Source organism: Cervus elaphus, chromosome 5 (assembly GCF_910594005.1).
Source record: "Cervus elaphus chromosome 5, mCerEla1.1, whole genome shotgun sequence".
Classification (NCBI taxonomy): Eukaryota; Metazoa; Chordata; class Mammalia; order Artiodactyla; family Cervidae; genus Cervus; species Cervus elaphus.
The window spans coordinates 107,962,284-107,978,343 of NC_057819.1; the positions used below are offsets into that span (position 1 = coordinate 107,962,284).

General features: G+C 37.7%; 1 protein-coding gene across 9 annotated transcripts in view; it reads left to right on the top strand.

Moving 5' to 3' along the window:
• Positions 1-16,060, top strand: part of SPAG9 (sperm associated antigen 9) — a 154,426-nt gene that overhangs the window by 85,677 nt on the left and 52,689 nt on the right. For all 9 annotated transcript variants that reach the window (XM_043904127.1, XM_043904129.1, XM_043904131.1 and 6 more), the window contains 2 exons: positions 12,775-12,982; positions 13,544-13,643. In XM_043904127.1, the coding sequence (XP_043760062.1) occupies positions 12,775-12,982; positions 13,544-13,643 (308 nt within the window). The remainder of the gene's footprint in view (positions 1-12,774; positions 12,983-13,543; positions 13,644-16,060) is intronic.

Here is a 16,060-nt window from a genome sequence, read left to right on the forward strand (position 1 = left end):
ATGACCTTCAAGCTGAAAGAATACTGGTTGGTTATTTTGTAGACTGTCTCTAAATTTGGGCTTCTCTGATGGTTTCTCATGGTTAGATTGAGGCTATATATTTTTAATAAGGCTGATACAGAAGCAGCATGCTGTATTGGTGATGTTAACCTTGATTGCTTGGTTCATCTAGTGTATGTTGGATTTCTCCACTGTAAAGTTATTATTTTTCTCTTTATAATTTGATTAACAAATATCTTGGTGGATGTATTTTTGAGACTGTGCTGATACCCTGTTTCAAACTTTCATTTACTGATTTTAGTACCCATCAGTGAATCTTAGCTACAGTAATCATTATTGTGGTGTTCTAATGCTGATTTTCTATTTTCTTCATTCTGCATTTATTGAGGAATTCTTTGGGAAGCGAGAGCTACTCATTCCCTCCCTTCTTTCTTTCCTTGTTTGAACTAATAGATATTATTTTATCCTGTAGGTTATCCAACACTTTTATAGTAAGTCCCGTACATACGAACATGTTCCATTTTCAGAGCACATTCCTAAGTCCAATTTGTAAGTCCAACAAAGTTAGCCTAGTTACCCAACTAACACAACCAGCCAAATGGTACTGTGCTGTAACAGGTTTATAATACTTTTCACACAAATAAAAACAAACACAGAAAATAAAGAAAACGTTTTAATCTTACAGTACAGTACCTTTAAAAGTATAGTAGTACAACAGGCAAGAAGAGTTGCTGACTAGAGGAGGGAGAGAAGATGGGAGATGGTGGAGCTGAAAGATCGTCAGCAGTAGGAGACTCACAATTTCACTCATACCTGACATTGATGGAATGCATGTTCTCATTTTTGCAAGTTTGAAACTTGCAGTTTTGTGTGTAGGGTACTTACTATATTTATTTTGTTGCTCAAATTGTTTCAGCTTAGGACATCAGGAGCTCTTTAAGGAGTCATCCTAATACCCTTTATGCCCATACTGATGCCCACCATCAGATGCTCCAGGCTCTTGTATTTTCCCTGTACCTGCTGTGCAATTAACTGCTTCTCAAAGAAACCCTGGTTCTATTTATTGGAGAAAATATTTAGGAACCAAGATCTAGGCACTAAATGTGCTTATTGATTGGAATGTGATTGCTTCTAGGCCCTTTCTTCCTTTGATCCTTATGTTGGGTTTTTCCATTGGTTTATATTATACATTACTTCCTTTTGGATTTTTATATTAGTATTTACAGTGGAGTAAAATAAAAATAGAGTTTTAAGAAAAATAGATTATTTGTTGTAATGTTTTATGTTTTGCTTGGGACAGAGGATAAGGATTATTATTTAATATTATTAATAGTAAATCATTATTTAATACTCAAATTAAGATGTATTAATAATTGATACTTATTTAATAAGTTATTAAATTATTGCTTATTAAAACTTATTTAATAAATCTCTTAATCTGGCAGAGAAACCAGACAACCAAGTCCAGAAAGCAGTGAGTCCCAAACAAGATGTCCCCAAAGAGACCCACACCAAGACACAGTTAAAATGTCAGAAGATCCCACATGCCTTGTGGCCAAAAACCAGAGTATAAACAACAGAAGCGGGCTTCCTGGTGGCTCAGTGGTAAAGGATCTGCCTTCCAATGCAAGAGACACAGGTTTGATCCCTGGGCCAGGAAGATCCCACATGCTTTGGAGCAAGTAAGCCCACAACCATTGGGCTTGTGCTCTAGAGCCCAGGAGCCGCAGCTACTGAAGCCCATGTGCCCTGAAACCCAGGCCCCACAACAAGGGAGGCCACTGCAGTGAGGTGTCTGAGCACGGCAACTAGAGAGTGGCCCCTACACTCCACAACTAGAGAAGGCCCACACTACATCAAAGACCCAGCATAGCCCCCACAAAAAGAATTGTGATAGAGGGTTATCTTTTTTGTTTTTAGGGTGCTGACAAGATTCTGATTCCTGTTCTAAGTGCAGGTTACTCAGATGTATTCAGTTTGTGAAAATTGAGCTGTACACTTGTGATAAGTGAACTTATTTATACGTGTATGACGCTTCAGTTTTTTACCAAAAAAATCTCTCCTTTAGTGTCTTTCCCCTCCCTCGAGGCAACTTCTGTAACCAGTTTCTTGTGTCCTTCCCGAGTTATTTTAAGCATATAAAACCTTACATCATTTTTTTCCCCCACAAGTACCATATGAATCACACTTCACTTTGCTTTTTTTCCCCCTTTCACTTTAAATGTCTTGTGAATTGCTCAGTTTCTGCTTTTTTTTTTTTTTTTTTTAATTGATCTGGGAGCATCCTCCTAGCTCTGAATTCAAAAATTGTAGGTCTAAAAGAGAACCAGTTCTCAAAGACATCATGCTGAATGACAGAAGCCTTAGACAAAAGAATATATGTTCTGTGGTACCAACTATATGAAGTTTTATATAATGGAAAATGAATGTATGGTCAGGACAAAATTAGAACAGTAGTTGTCTCCGGTGGGATGTGGGTGGGATTGACTAAGAAAGGGCCTGAGGGAAATATCTAGGATGATGGTAATGTACTGTATCTTGATAGGGGGTTGGGTTAGACAGATGGGCGCATTTGTCAACACTCAGCAAAATGCACTTACAATTTGTGCATTTTATGTAGGTTTAACTCAAAAATATGTAAAACAGATACTGAGCTCTAGTTGATGACACGCATGCTGAAATGTTCAGGGGTGAGGTGTATTGATGACAGTGTCTTTGAAATGCATCATAGACTGGTAGAAAGATGGGTAGTTATGTGATAAAGAATAGTAATAGAATAGGAAAATGTTAATGGGTAGAAACTAGGTGATGAGTATGTGGGTGGTCACTGAAAAATTCTAAAAGTAAAATGTTGGGAGGAAAAGAGAAGGCAAGCAAGCTGGGTATTGCCTGGACAAAACATGATTAACCATTTTAAAGTGTACAGTCAGGTGGCATTTAGTGCATTCACAATGTTGTATAACCACCACCTCTCTAGTTTCAAAGCTTCGTCACCATTGAGACTTTGATTAGGGGTTATATTTATTTCTAAGTATTTTATTCTTTTTATGCTATTGTAAATGGAGTTGTTTTCTTAATTATTTTCTTGGATTGTTTGTTGCAACTGATTTTTGTGTGTTAATTTTGTATCTTGGAACTTTGCTGAATTCATTTATTAGCTTTAACTTTGTGTGTGTGATATTTAGGGTTTTCTAGATATAAGATCATGTTGTCAGTGAATAGAGATAATTGTACTTCTTCCTTTCTAATTTGAATGCCTATTTCTTCTTCTTGTCTACTTGCTCTGCCTAGAACCTCTAATATAATATTTACTAGAATTGGCAAAAGTGGACATTGTTCCTAATTCTAGGGGGAAAACTTAGTCTTTCACCACTGAGTATGTTATTAGCCATGGGTTTTTCATATATGGCTTTCATCATAGTGAGTTTCCTTCTGTTTCTTGTTCATTAGGTGTTTTTATTGTGAAAAGATGTGGAATTTTGTCATTCTATTATTGCAACAATTGAGATGATTTGGGGTTTTTTTCCCTTCATTCTATTAAGGTGGCATATCACATTGATTAATTTTTGTCTGTTGACCCATTCTCAAATTCCAGGAATAAATCCCATTTTATCATTGTGTATAATCCTTTTAATGTACTGCTTTGGTTTGCTTGTGTTTTGTTCAAGACTTCTATGTCAGTAGTTGTAGAGGATATTTGTAATTTTCTTGTAGTGTCTTTGCCTGTCTTTGTGTAAAAGTTTTCAAAATATATGCTGGATGCAAAAAAAAAATGGATTATATGTTGTAATATTTTATGGTTTGCTTGGGACAGAGCATAAGGCATATTATTTAATATTACTAATATTAAATAGCTGTTATTTAATAATCCTCAAATTAAGACTTATTTAGTAATTGAGACTTATCTGTAAGCCTCAAAATACATCCACCAATAATTAAATACTATTAAATAATAACGAAAGTTTGTTACTTTCCGCTGCATCGGGTCTTCGTTGCTGCACTGGCTTTCTGTAGTTGTGGCGAGCATGGTAGTGCACAGGCTTCTCATTGCCGTGGCTTCTCTAGTTGTGGATCAGTGGCTGTAGAGCATGGAGGCTCCGTAGTTGCAACCCAGGCTCTAGAGTGTGGGCTCAGTAGTTGTGGTACATGGACTTAGTTTCCCTGTGGCATGTGGAATCGTCCCAGAGTAGGGATCAAACCCGTGGCCCCTGCAGTGGCAGGCAGATTCTTAACCACCACACCACCAGGGAAGTCCTATAACTTCAACTGTTATTTACCAACTTTCCCACTCATGTATATCCTTATTTGATAACTTCAGGGATCATCCACAGCTGACATTGGGGGCTTAAAGGGAAAACTGAGTTAAGATTTACTCTTCTTAATATTTTGGTAATTTCCAATTCATTCATTCATTCATTTTTATTGAGCTATCACTGACAAAATTATAAGATTCATACTTAAAAGGGAAGGCCCTTTTAAACTCTTGCTTAGAAAAGACGCAATGAATTAGTTCTTTCTTACTGGGTGTTAATAAATAAGATTTTCTCCCCCCCTCTTTTTGGCATATTTATTATGTTGTATGTTGACCAAAATACTCGTGTATGTTGAGACTGAAAACTGGTAAAACTTGGTTGGTTAAAAATAACACTGTTAAAAATGATGGTATTTAAAGATTCTATTTCTATGACTTCTTTTGAAGTAATTGGTGCATGCATATTTATTACTGTTGATATTTAATGTTTAAACCAACTCTTAAAATAGGAAAAATAGCTTTAAGTATTATCTGTTGAAGAAAAATTACCTTGCTTTTTACATTAAAAACTTTGATACCTACTGGGTCACAAACAGTGCCAGATGCTAGAAATGTAAAGTTGATCTGAGATCACATATTTTATAAAGCAGGCTTAATAATTCTTTTACAAGTTTATACTAATAAGGTTGCACAATCAAATAATATTGAATCTAGAGTAAAAAATGTAAATTCCATTCCTTCACCTCAGTTATCCTCATTTGGTATATTCTTCATGCTCCTTTCTTCACATATGCACATGAAAAGTGAAAGTGAAAGTTGCTCAGTCGTGTCTGGCTCTTTGTGAACCCATGGATTATACTGGAGTGGGTAGCCTTTCCCTTCTCCAGGGGATCTTCCCAACCCAGGGATCAAACACAGGTCTCCTGCATTGCCAACCCAGGGATTGAACCCAGGTCTCCCGCATTGGGGTCAGATTCTTTACCAGCTGAGCCACAAGGGAGGCCCAAGAATATGGGAGTGAGCAGCCTATCCCTTCTCCAGGGGATCTTCCCAACCCAGGAATTGAACTGGGGTCTCCTGCATTGCAGGTGGATTCTTTACCAACTGACCTATCAGGGAAGTCCACATTGCACATAGATAATACATACTCATATATGTCTTTGTAAGATAAATGAGTTTATGTTCTTTTAAGTATTTCCTGCGGCTTTTTGTTTTCCATTTTGAAATACATATTCGCAATCTTTTCGTTTTTATTTAGAGAGTTATTTACCTAGCTTTTGATGAAATGTTAGTTGAGAAGAGTTAAAGATGAGAATCCAGAATCAAAGCTCGTTTGAACAGATATTAAAGGAGATGCAGTCTGATTTGTACAAAGTGAATCATACTGTGGTATATTAAATGGAATATCATCCAACCTTATAAAAAATCTTGCCATTTTTGATAACATGGATGGACCTAGAGGGTATTATGCCAAGTGAAAAAATCAGTCAGTGAAAGACAAATACCATGTGATTTCTCTTATATGTGGAACCTAAAAACACAAAGCAAAATGAACAAGCATAAAACAGAAGCAGACTCATAGGTACAGAGGACAAATTGAAGTTGCCAGAGGGGAGTGGGGTGTGAGGAGATGAGTGAAATAGGTGAGGGAGATACAAAGCCACTTTCATAGAATAAAAGAAGTCAAAGGAATGTAATGTATAGTATAGAGAATACAGTCAATAATATTGTAATAACTTTGTATGGCACCAGTTGGTACTTAGACTTATTATGGTGGTCATTTTATAATGTCTAAAAATACCAAACCACTGTGTTATACACCTGAAACTAATATAGTGTTGTAAGTCAATTGATTCATTTAGAAAAAAAGTGAATCTTGTCTTGTTCATCTGTACTTTTTTGGATGGGAACTAAGAGAGTGCAGCACAGCTATATTTTAGACTTTCAAAAAGAGTGATGGATTTCCAGACTAAGAATATTTAAAACTTGAAGTTGCTTTATGTTTAAGAGAAATACTGTTGTCTCAAAGAGGGCAAATGTATAAGTAGAGAATATGAGTAAATAGATTGTTTTTTGAGAAAGGATTTGAATTTTGGTCACCCTTTAATTATTAGTGTTCTCTATCAGTTTCAGAAATGATAGGGGGTGAGGCAAGGGGAAGAAGAGTGTTTAGCATTTCCACGTATGCTAAATTGGAATATTTATTATGCTAATTACTCAAGATGATTAGGATAAATTTCAGGAAGATTTCTCTTTTTTGGGGTTTCCCTGGTAGCTCAGCTGGTAAAGAATCCATTTGAAGTGCAGGAGACCCTGGTTCGATTCCTGGGTTGGGACAATCCGCTGGAGAAGGGATAGGCTACCTGCTCCAGTATTCTTGGACTTCCCTGGTGGCTCAGCTGGTAAAGAATCCGTCTGCAGTACAGGAGACCTGGGTTCTATCCTTGAGCTGGGAAGATTCCCTGGAGAAGGGAACTTATACCCACGCCACTATTCTGACCAGGAGAATTCCATGGACTGTGTAGTCCATGGGGTCACAAAGAGTCCAACACAACTGAGTGACTTTTGCTTCACTTCAGTTGGGTCGTCGTTGCTGTGGGCTTTTCTTTAGTTGCAGCAAGCAGGGGCTAGTTATGTTGTGTGGGCTTCTTGTTGCGATGGCTTCTTTGTTGCAGAGCATGGACTCTATAGCACAGGCTCAATAGTTGTGGCTTGGGTTTAATTGCTCTGTGGCATGTGGGATCTTCCCGATCAGTCTCTCCTGCATTGGCAGGCGGATTCTTTACCACTGAGCCACCAGGGAAGCCCTTATGAATAGAAAAAACAGTTAAGTGATAAACTGCTTATTGACAAAGTATAGGGTAAGATAAGACCCAGGTGGTGCGGGATGCATGAGACAAGTGCTCCGGCCTGGTGCACTGGGAAGACCCAGAGGAATCGGGTGGAGAGGGAGGTGGGAGGGGGGATCGGGATTGGGAATACATGTAAATCCATGGCTGATTCATATCAATGTATGACAAAACCCACTGGAAAAAAAAAAATAATAATTAAAAAAAAAAAAAAAAAAGACCCAGGTGGTGGCTTTTGAGTCATAATATGGCTTAAAATAGAGACTTAAAGGAGGTGATTTTAAGTTAAAACAAAACCCCCAAGCCCTCTTTTGAACAAAGTAGAAAATAGAGATGGACCTTGTTATCCTGAGAGGTAGCACAAGCCAAAGATACTTAGACATATGCTGACACCTAGTAAATATATGAATTTTTTTTCTCCTTTATAATCTTTCCCTATTCCCAGGTCAGCAGTAGCCCTGAACCTCTGAAGGCTATAGAACAGGAGGTGAGAATGGGCTTTCAAAACATTTTGCAAAAAGTAGATGAAAGTGATTAACTTTTGGTTACTTCCTCAACTACTGCTCGCAAGATATCAAGTGCTCAGTTTGGAAGACTACTGATGTTATTCACTGAGTGAGTGAAAGTTGCTCAGTCATGTCTGATTCTTTGTGACCCCATGGACTATACAGTCTATGGAATTCTTCAGGCCAGAATACTGGAGTGGGTAGCCTTTCCCTTTTCCAGGGGATCTTCCCAACCCAGGGATCAAACCCAGGTCTGCCGCATTGCAGGCAGATATTTTTTACCAGCTGAACCACCAGGGAAGCCCACTGAAATGAAAGAAAATTATTTCTTCTACAGTGGTTGCTAGGGCTTTACTGTAATCTATAAAGGAGAGAAAAAAAATAAGTAAATCCTTTGGAAATTCAGCTTATTTCTCTTTATACAGCTGTGGGTAAGAAGACTTTTATGTTTGCACAAATACCATCCTCGGGGCAGAATGTACCTAACTTGAAAGTATCCTGGAGACAGCCTAGTAAGTCATTTTACCATGGGCTGCCTCCCTAGTTAAACAGATTTGTTTAATGCCTGTTAGGGCACCATTCAGCAAATATCTTTTGAGAGCCTGCTTCATGTCAGGCTTGATACACTAGGCACTGGGGATGTAAGGACAAAATAAGACTTTATCCTACCCACTAGATCAGGGTTAACCAGGGTAAGGCCTTCACCTGGTTCATAACAGTGGAACCAGTATCGTTTTCAGAAATATCTTCAGAAGTAGGTCATCTATGCCTCTGTTTTAATAAGCTAAATTTTTTTGAACCTATAGTATAACTTAGAGCTAGATTTACTTCATCTCAGTGGTTCTCAGTGTTTCTTTGGGTCACGGATTCCTCTAGGAATCAGATTAAAGTTATGAAGCTCTCCAGAAAATACATGTATATACAGAATTTTGTGATTCTGTTTCTCTTTTGCTTAGATTAGGCTTAAAATCTTTGAAGCTAAAGACAGGTTTATATAGCAGAGTTACTTGCCCTCTTTCTTAGCTTATTTCAGATAAAATCAGGCAAGCTACTTAAGAAAACACTATATTAGAACATTTCTAAATTATCCTTAATTGGCTAATTTATTTTTATAGTTGTGAACTTACTTTATAGTCTCTCTGAATATAACTAGCAATGGGGCAATGGCAGATAATATGTGACATATATATTCTATACAGCACTGGGTATGTGAGGCATTGATGAATGGAACAATTGAAAGTATTTTGTAAAGGTGTATAGACTTTTAGCCTGATATCTAAAACCAGCAGAAAAATAGCACAAAGACCAGATTGTTTTCACCATGATATCTCAAGTGAAGTTAAAATTAATGCCACCTATTCTGTTTTCTCCCCCCATTCTCTTTTTTGTATGTGTGATTAAAAAAAAAAAGTAAAATTTACTGTTGTAACCATTTTAACTATACACTTCAGTAGTGTTAAGAATGTTCATATTGTTGTGAAACAGATTGCTAGAGCTTGTTACCTTGCACAACTGAAGCTGTATACCCATTAAACTCCTCTTTCGGCCCTCCCGTCAGTACTGACGACTGCTACTCTACTTAGTGCTTCTATGGATGTGACCACTTTAGATACCTCATATAAGTGGAATCACGTTGTGTTTGTCTTTTTGTGATTGGCTTATTTCACTTAGTATAATGTCCTCTAGATTCATCCATGTTGTATCAAGGAAATCACAGGATTTCCTTCCATTTTAAAGCTGAATAATATTCCTTTGTGTGTGTGTGTATGTATATACATATATACATACATATATATATATTTATACACCATATTTTGTTTATACATTTCATCCCTTGTTGGACATGTGGATTGCTTCCACTTGTTGATTACTATGAATAATTCTGCTGTGAATGTGCGTGTATAAACATCTCTTTGAATCCCTGGCTCCAAATCTTCTTGTTTTATACGCAGAAGGGGTAGTGCTGGATCATATTTTGGTTCTATTTTTAATTTTATGAGGAAATGTTATACTGTTTTCCATAGCAGTTGCACTATCATATCACCCCACCCACAGTACACAGGGGTCCTGACTTCTTCACATCTCACCATGACTTGTTATCTTGCACAGGAGTGCCATTCTTTTGTAGTTACAGCACTGGAACCCCAAGTCAGGTTCCTTAGTTTTGTGGGCATTGTTTAGTGACTGGAAAGCCTGTAATAAGAGAGTTTCTTGAAGATTGAAAGACTTTGAGTGGGGTTACAAGACAAGTACATTTATTAGAAAGAGACTTGACCACCCAGTAAGTCTCCACTTATGGCATCTACATGTGTCATTGAAGAGGACATCTTAATTCAAATTGTTAGGCTGGTGGTCTTCAGATAAAGAAAGCAGCATTTGTAGTCAAAATTGGCAGCTGAAACAGTACAACCTGACATAGAGCAACATAAAATAGGAATTAGAGGTCTCTTAATGTCACAGATTGAATATGAAATAATAGCATGCAGCTCCCCTACAACTTCACATTAAATAATTCATATCAATGCTTCCAGCTTCCATTTAGGTCCTAGTAAAAATTTTTCCTCATTTTGTACCTGAAGTCTTATGGACTTACTGTTGACCAGTGATACATTTTATATTTAACAACAGGCTAATATTTAGGATTATCTTTCTTCCTTCTATCTTTAGTTGGATGCATTGTTAGTGACAGAATTTCATAATTTCTTCCATAGGAGAAAAAAATATTGTGCCCTCAGTCAAACACTGTGGCGGAGACTTTTCATTTCATTTGTTCACTGTTCAGTTGCTCAGTCAAGTCTGACACTTTGTGACCTCATGGACTGCAGCATGCCAGGCTTCCCTGTCCTTCCCTATCTCTTGAAGTTTACTCATACTCATGTCTGTGGAGTCAGTGATGGCATCCAGCCATCTCATACTCGGATGCCCCCTTCTCTTCCTGCCCTCAATCTTTCCCAGCATCAGGATCTTTTCCAATGAATTGGTTCTTTGCATCATGTGGCCAAAATATTGGCACTTCAGCTTCTGCATCTGTGCTTCCACTGAATATTCAGGGTTGATTTCCTTTAGGATTGACTGGTTTGATTTCCTTGCAGTCCAAGGGACTCTCAACAATCTTCTCCAGCACCCCAGTTTGAAAGTGTCAGTTCTTTGGCATCAGCCTTCTTTATGGTCCAACTCTCACATCCATACATGACTGCTGGAAAAACCATAGCTTTGACCATACAGACTTGTTGGCAAAGTGATGACTGCGTTTTAATATGCTGTCTAGGTTTGTCATAACTTTTCTTCCAAGGAGCAAGCATCTTTTAATTTCATGACTGCAGTCTCAGTCCCACAGTGATATTTTGAGCCCAAGAAAATAAAGTCTGTCACTGTTGCCATTTTCTCCCCTATCTATTTGTCATGAAGTGATGGGACCGGATGCCATGAGCTTAGTTTTTTGAATGTTGGGTTTTAAGCCAGCTTTTTCACTCTGGTCTTTCACCTTCATCAAGAGGCTCTTTAATTCCTCTTTGTTTTCTGCCAGTAGGGTGGTGGTATCTGCATAACTACCACACAGTTGGGCTCATTTCACATACTAACAAAGTTATGCTCAAAATCTTTAAAGCTAGGCTTCAGTAGTACTTGAGCCAAGAACTTCCAAATGTACAAGCTGCATTTCCAAGAGGGAGAAGTACCAGAGATAAAATTGCTAATATTTGTTGGATCATGGAGAAAGCAAGGGAGTTCCAGAAAAACATCTACTTCTGCTTCACTGACTATGCTAAAGCTTTTGACTGTGTGGATCACAGCTGTGGAGAATTCTTCTACTGATAGGAGTACCAGACTACATTACCTGCCTCCTGAGAAACCTCTGTATGGGTCAAGAAGAAACAGTTAGAACCAGATATGGAACAACTGACTGGCTCAAAATTGGGAACAACCGATTGTTCAAATATTGTCACTCTGCTTATTTAACTTACATGCAGAGTACATCATGTAAAATGCTGGGCAGGAGGAAACAGAAGCTAGAATCAAGAAATATAAACAACTTCAGATATGCAGGTAATACCACTCTAGTGGCAGAAAGTGAAGAGGAACTAAAGAGCCTTTTGATGAGGGTGAAAGAGGAGAGTGAAAAAGCTGGCTTAAAACTCAACATTCAGAAATCTAAGATCATGGCATCTGGTCCCATCACTATGGCAAATAGAAAGGGAAGAAGTGGAAGCAGTCACAGATTTTATTTTCTTGGGCTTCAGAATCAGTGTGGACGGTGACTGCAGCCATGAAATTAGAAGACAGTTGCTCTACAAGTCTAGACAGCGTATTGAATAGTAGAGATACCACTTTGCCAACAAAGGTCCGAATAGTCAAAGCTACGGTTTTTCCAGTAGTCATGTGTACATGTGACCATAAAGTTGGACCATAAAGAAGGCTGAGCATGAAGATGAATTGATGCTTTCCAATTGTGCTAGAGAAGACTCTTTAGAGTCTCTTAGACTGCAAGGAGATCAAACCAGGCAATCTGAAGGAAATGAGCCCTGAGTATTCATTGGAAAGACTGATGCTGAAGCTGGAGCTTCAGTACTTTAGCCTCCCGATTCTAAGAGCTGACTCATTGGAAAAGACCTGATGCTGGGAAAGATTGAGGGCAGGAGGAGAACAGGGCGACGGAGGATGAGATGGTTAGATAGCATCACCAACTTAATAGACATGAATTTGAGCAAACTCTGGGAGATAGTGAAGGATAGGGAAGCCTGAAGTGCTGCAGTCCATTGGTTCACAAAGAGCTGGACATGACTGAGCTACTGAAGAGTAACAACAACAACCACGTAGTACATCTGTAAGTGTTTTGAGACAAGTCTTCATTATCAAATGATTGTGCAAATTAGAACTGCCATGATAAACTCTGATGATGACATTAGTGTATACTTTTATTGTTAATACTGCCAGTCCTCCTTTATCTTTACTTTTTCTATTTAGAAGAATCTCACGTATGTCTGGAAAAATATTATTACTTAACTATTACCCAGTTACTTGAAAATAAGCTACAAAGATTATTTGATTACTTTTGGTAATAAGTGACTTACTGATTTTTAACAGAATTTTCTTTCAAGTTTCTTTACCTATTTAAAAGACCATTTAAATAAATTACTCATCAAAATGTTTTCCCTAATTATATTTGTAGGATGAACTTTCTGATGTTAGCCAGGGAGGATCTAAAGCTACCACTCCAGCGTCAACAACTGCTTCAGATGTGGCAGCAATACCTATCGATACTCCCTTACATGAGGAGAATGAAGGAATTGTGAAGGTTGCAGATACACCAGATAAGTCAGAGATAAGCAAGCATATTGAAGTACAAGTAGTCCAAGAAACTAGAAACATATCAACAGGTAAGTAGCCTTAGTTTTTTCTATACTGGCAAAGTATTCAGTAAATCCAAATGATGCAAATGTGAGAAGGTACATCTCTGGGGGTGTTGCTGCTGTAGATTCATAAAATTGTACTCAATTGTAAATAAGCTTAAAAGATGTGATGATTAAAAGTTAAGTTTTAGAGAGTAAAAATGGCGTGGGTAAAGAGTGGCTGGGGTTTGGAGAGCCTGAAAGGCAGGAGGACATTCTTTATCTGTTCTCTGCCATAGGTCATTAGTCTCTGTCCTTAATCTCTCTGTATTTCATCCCTTAATTAAAATGAAAATACTGAGTTCTGGCCTGGTATACAGTGCATTGTGTCCAAAGTAACACAAATGAAAACTTTCATTGTTTTTTTTTTTTAATTTCCATATTGACTGTTAATTGAATATATGACCTATTGTCTGTTTAACCTTGTGTTTCTCAGCTCTCTAAAAATTTTTATGATCAAATGATGTATTTACAACCATAGAAACAATTTTCATATCAGGGGCTGTATGTGTTATATGTGTTATTTTTGTTATCTTGTCCTTTTCTAAGGTTCTGCTGAAAATGAAGAGAAGTCAGAAGTTCAGGCAATCATTGAATCCACTCCTGAGTTGGATATGGACAAAGATCTCAGTGGATATAAAGGCTCAAGGTACTGTTCAAGTCTAATTGGGATATCTTACTTCTTTCCTTTTCCCATCTTCCCTAAGCACATTGCTGTTCCCCAGTCTCTGACCAGATAAAGTGCATTCAGATGTTTTGCTGAAGAAATGTTGATGTTATGTTTTCTCTTTTTGAAGCTAGACCTTGTACATAATTTTCATGTTCTGTGAACCGTTACCTTTTTAGCATCAGGGACTAGAAGCATGCAGAAGGATGGGGAAAAAAGACAGTGAAGGAGTAGTCCATAAAGGAATATTCCATGGTTTGTGGAACTTGGGAAAACATAAAAGCAAAAGTGGGGAAAGTATAATTTGAAAGGACCTATTCCTTCTTCCAAATCAGGAAGAAGAGAATGTATTCCCTTCAAAACTGTAATGGTTTCATTACTGCAAGAAATTAGTCTCATTTTAGTATTATTTTACATGGGGAGGCTGTTTAGTGATTAGAGGAGAATGGTTATGTATCATCTTAATGAAGGTTGTCTGAATTGGAATTCTCCAGGCCAGAATACTGGAGTGGGTGGCTGTTCCCTTCTCCAGGGGATCTTCCCAACCCAGGGATCAAACCCAGGTCTCCCGTATTGCAGGTGGATTTTTTACCTTCTGAGCTATCAGGGAAACCCTATGATAAGACTGTATGCATTCTAATCCTGACCTGGATTTGAATCTGAGGTAAGTTTCTACATCCATGAAAGAGAATTATGATAATACCTTAGATGATTGTAAGGAGTAAATGAATCAATATATGTTAAATCATTGGCAGAGTGCCCAGTTCAATAAAGGTTAGCTAACATTATTGTTACCATCATATAATTTGATCTTTATTATAACCTTACGAGACAGATGTCCTTCCCTTCACATATAAAGAAGCTCAGAGTTGTGTACTATTTTGTCCGGACTAACAAGAGGTGGAACTAGCATTCAATCTAAGACTTTGATTTCAAAGGCTGTGCCCTATTGAAATACTTTTTTCTTTATTGTTTATTTAAGAAATTAAACGATGCAGTGTATAAAAAGTGAAATTTGCTTTTCCATCCTCTCCTAAACCTACTTATTAACACTTGTGCCCACTTATAATTTTGAACCTTTTTTTAAAAATAAAAAACATATTTTTATTAGAGTAAAGCATGTATACAGTATTAAGGTAAATGGTAATAACAAAATACTTCCCTGGTTGCTCAGATGGTAAATAATCTTTCTGCAGTGCAGGAGACCTGGGTTCAGACCCTGGGTCGGGAAGATCCCCTGGAGAAGGGAATGGCTACCCATTCCAGTATTCTTGCCTGGAGAATTCCATGGACAGCGTAGCCTGGCAGGCTATAGTCCATTGGATTGCAAAGAATTGAACACTACTGAGCAACTAACACTTTTTTTTTCAACGTATGTATGCAGTATTAAGGTCAAATGGTAATACAAAATATGAAAGGCAGTAGTAGCCCCTTGCCTCTCCTGACCCTTCATTCCCATTCTCAAGAGGATATCTCTTATCACCTCTCATGTCGCTTTGCGTATTTATCTTCAGGTATCTAAATCACATCTTCCTGTGCTATTCTTCTTTGGTCTCTCTCTTTTTCAGTTGAGATTCTGTGAGAAAATCAAGTCATAATGCCCTACAGCACCCTGTTTGTATAGTGAATTAACTATACTCCTGTGTGTCTAGAACAGTACTAGCTATGTACTTCCTTTGAAAAAATTGAGCAAATAGTCACTCATCATTTTCTGAATTCTGTGGATCACGTTAGGATCACGGGTTTAAAAAAGGCTGCATTATTACCTATTGACTTTATAGTGAAAGATGACAAGGACATAGCTATTTAAACCATCATCTTTCCTTTCATTCTCCCAATATAATTATATTTCAGTTTCATTTAAATTAAGATTCACTGTTTGTATCATTATGATTATATAAATACTAACAACAGCCTAGTCACAGATTATGCTATGATGACATTTCCTTTCTTTGATTTTCTTTAATTTTTAGTAAAGTCTCAGGGTTTTTTTGTTTCTGTTTTCTTTCTTTTGCTTAGGTTTCTACACACCTATCACTAATTCGCCGACAGATACCCAGCAAATCATAAATGTAAACATTCTCAAATGGCCAAATATAAAACCAGTTTCTTGGCAGCATTTATTTCCATTCTCCAATGCTGGACTTTATTGTGTTTGCTCAGGTCCTGGAATTTGTTCTCATTTTCTTGCTGGGAATTCTTTTCATGTCTCTCCTCTGTTCTGTCTCCTGGGCCCATGTCATCTTGTTGTTGTTGTTGTTCAGTTGCTTAGTCATGTTTGACACTCTGCGACCCCATGGACCTGTCCTTCATCATCTCCTGGAGCTTGCTTAAACTCATGTGCATTGAGTCAGTGATGCCATCCAGCCATCTCTTCTTTTGTCATCCCCTTCTCCTGC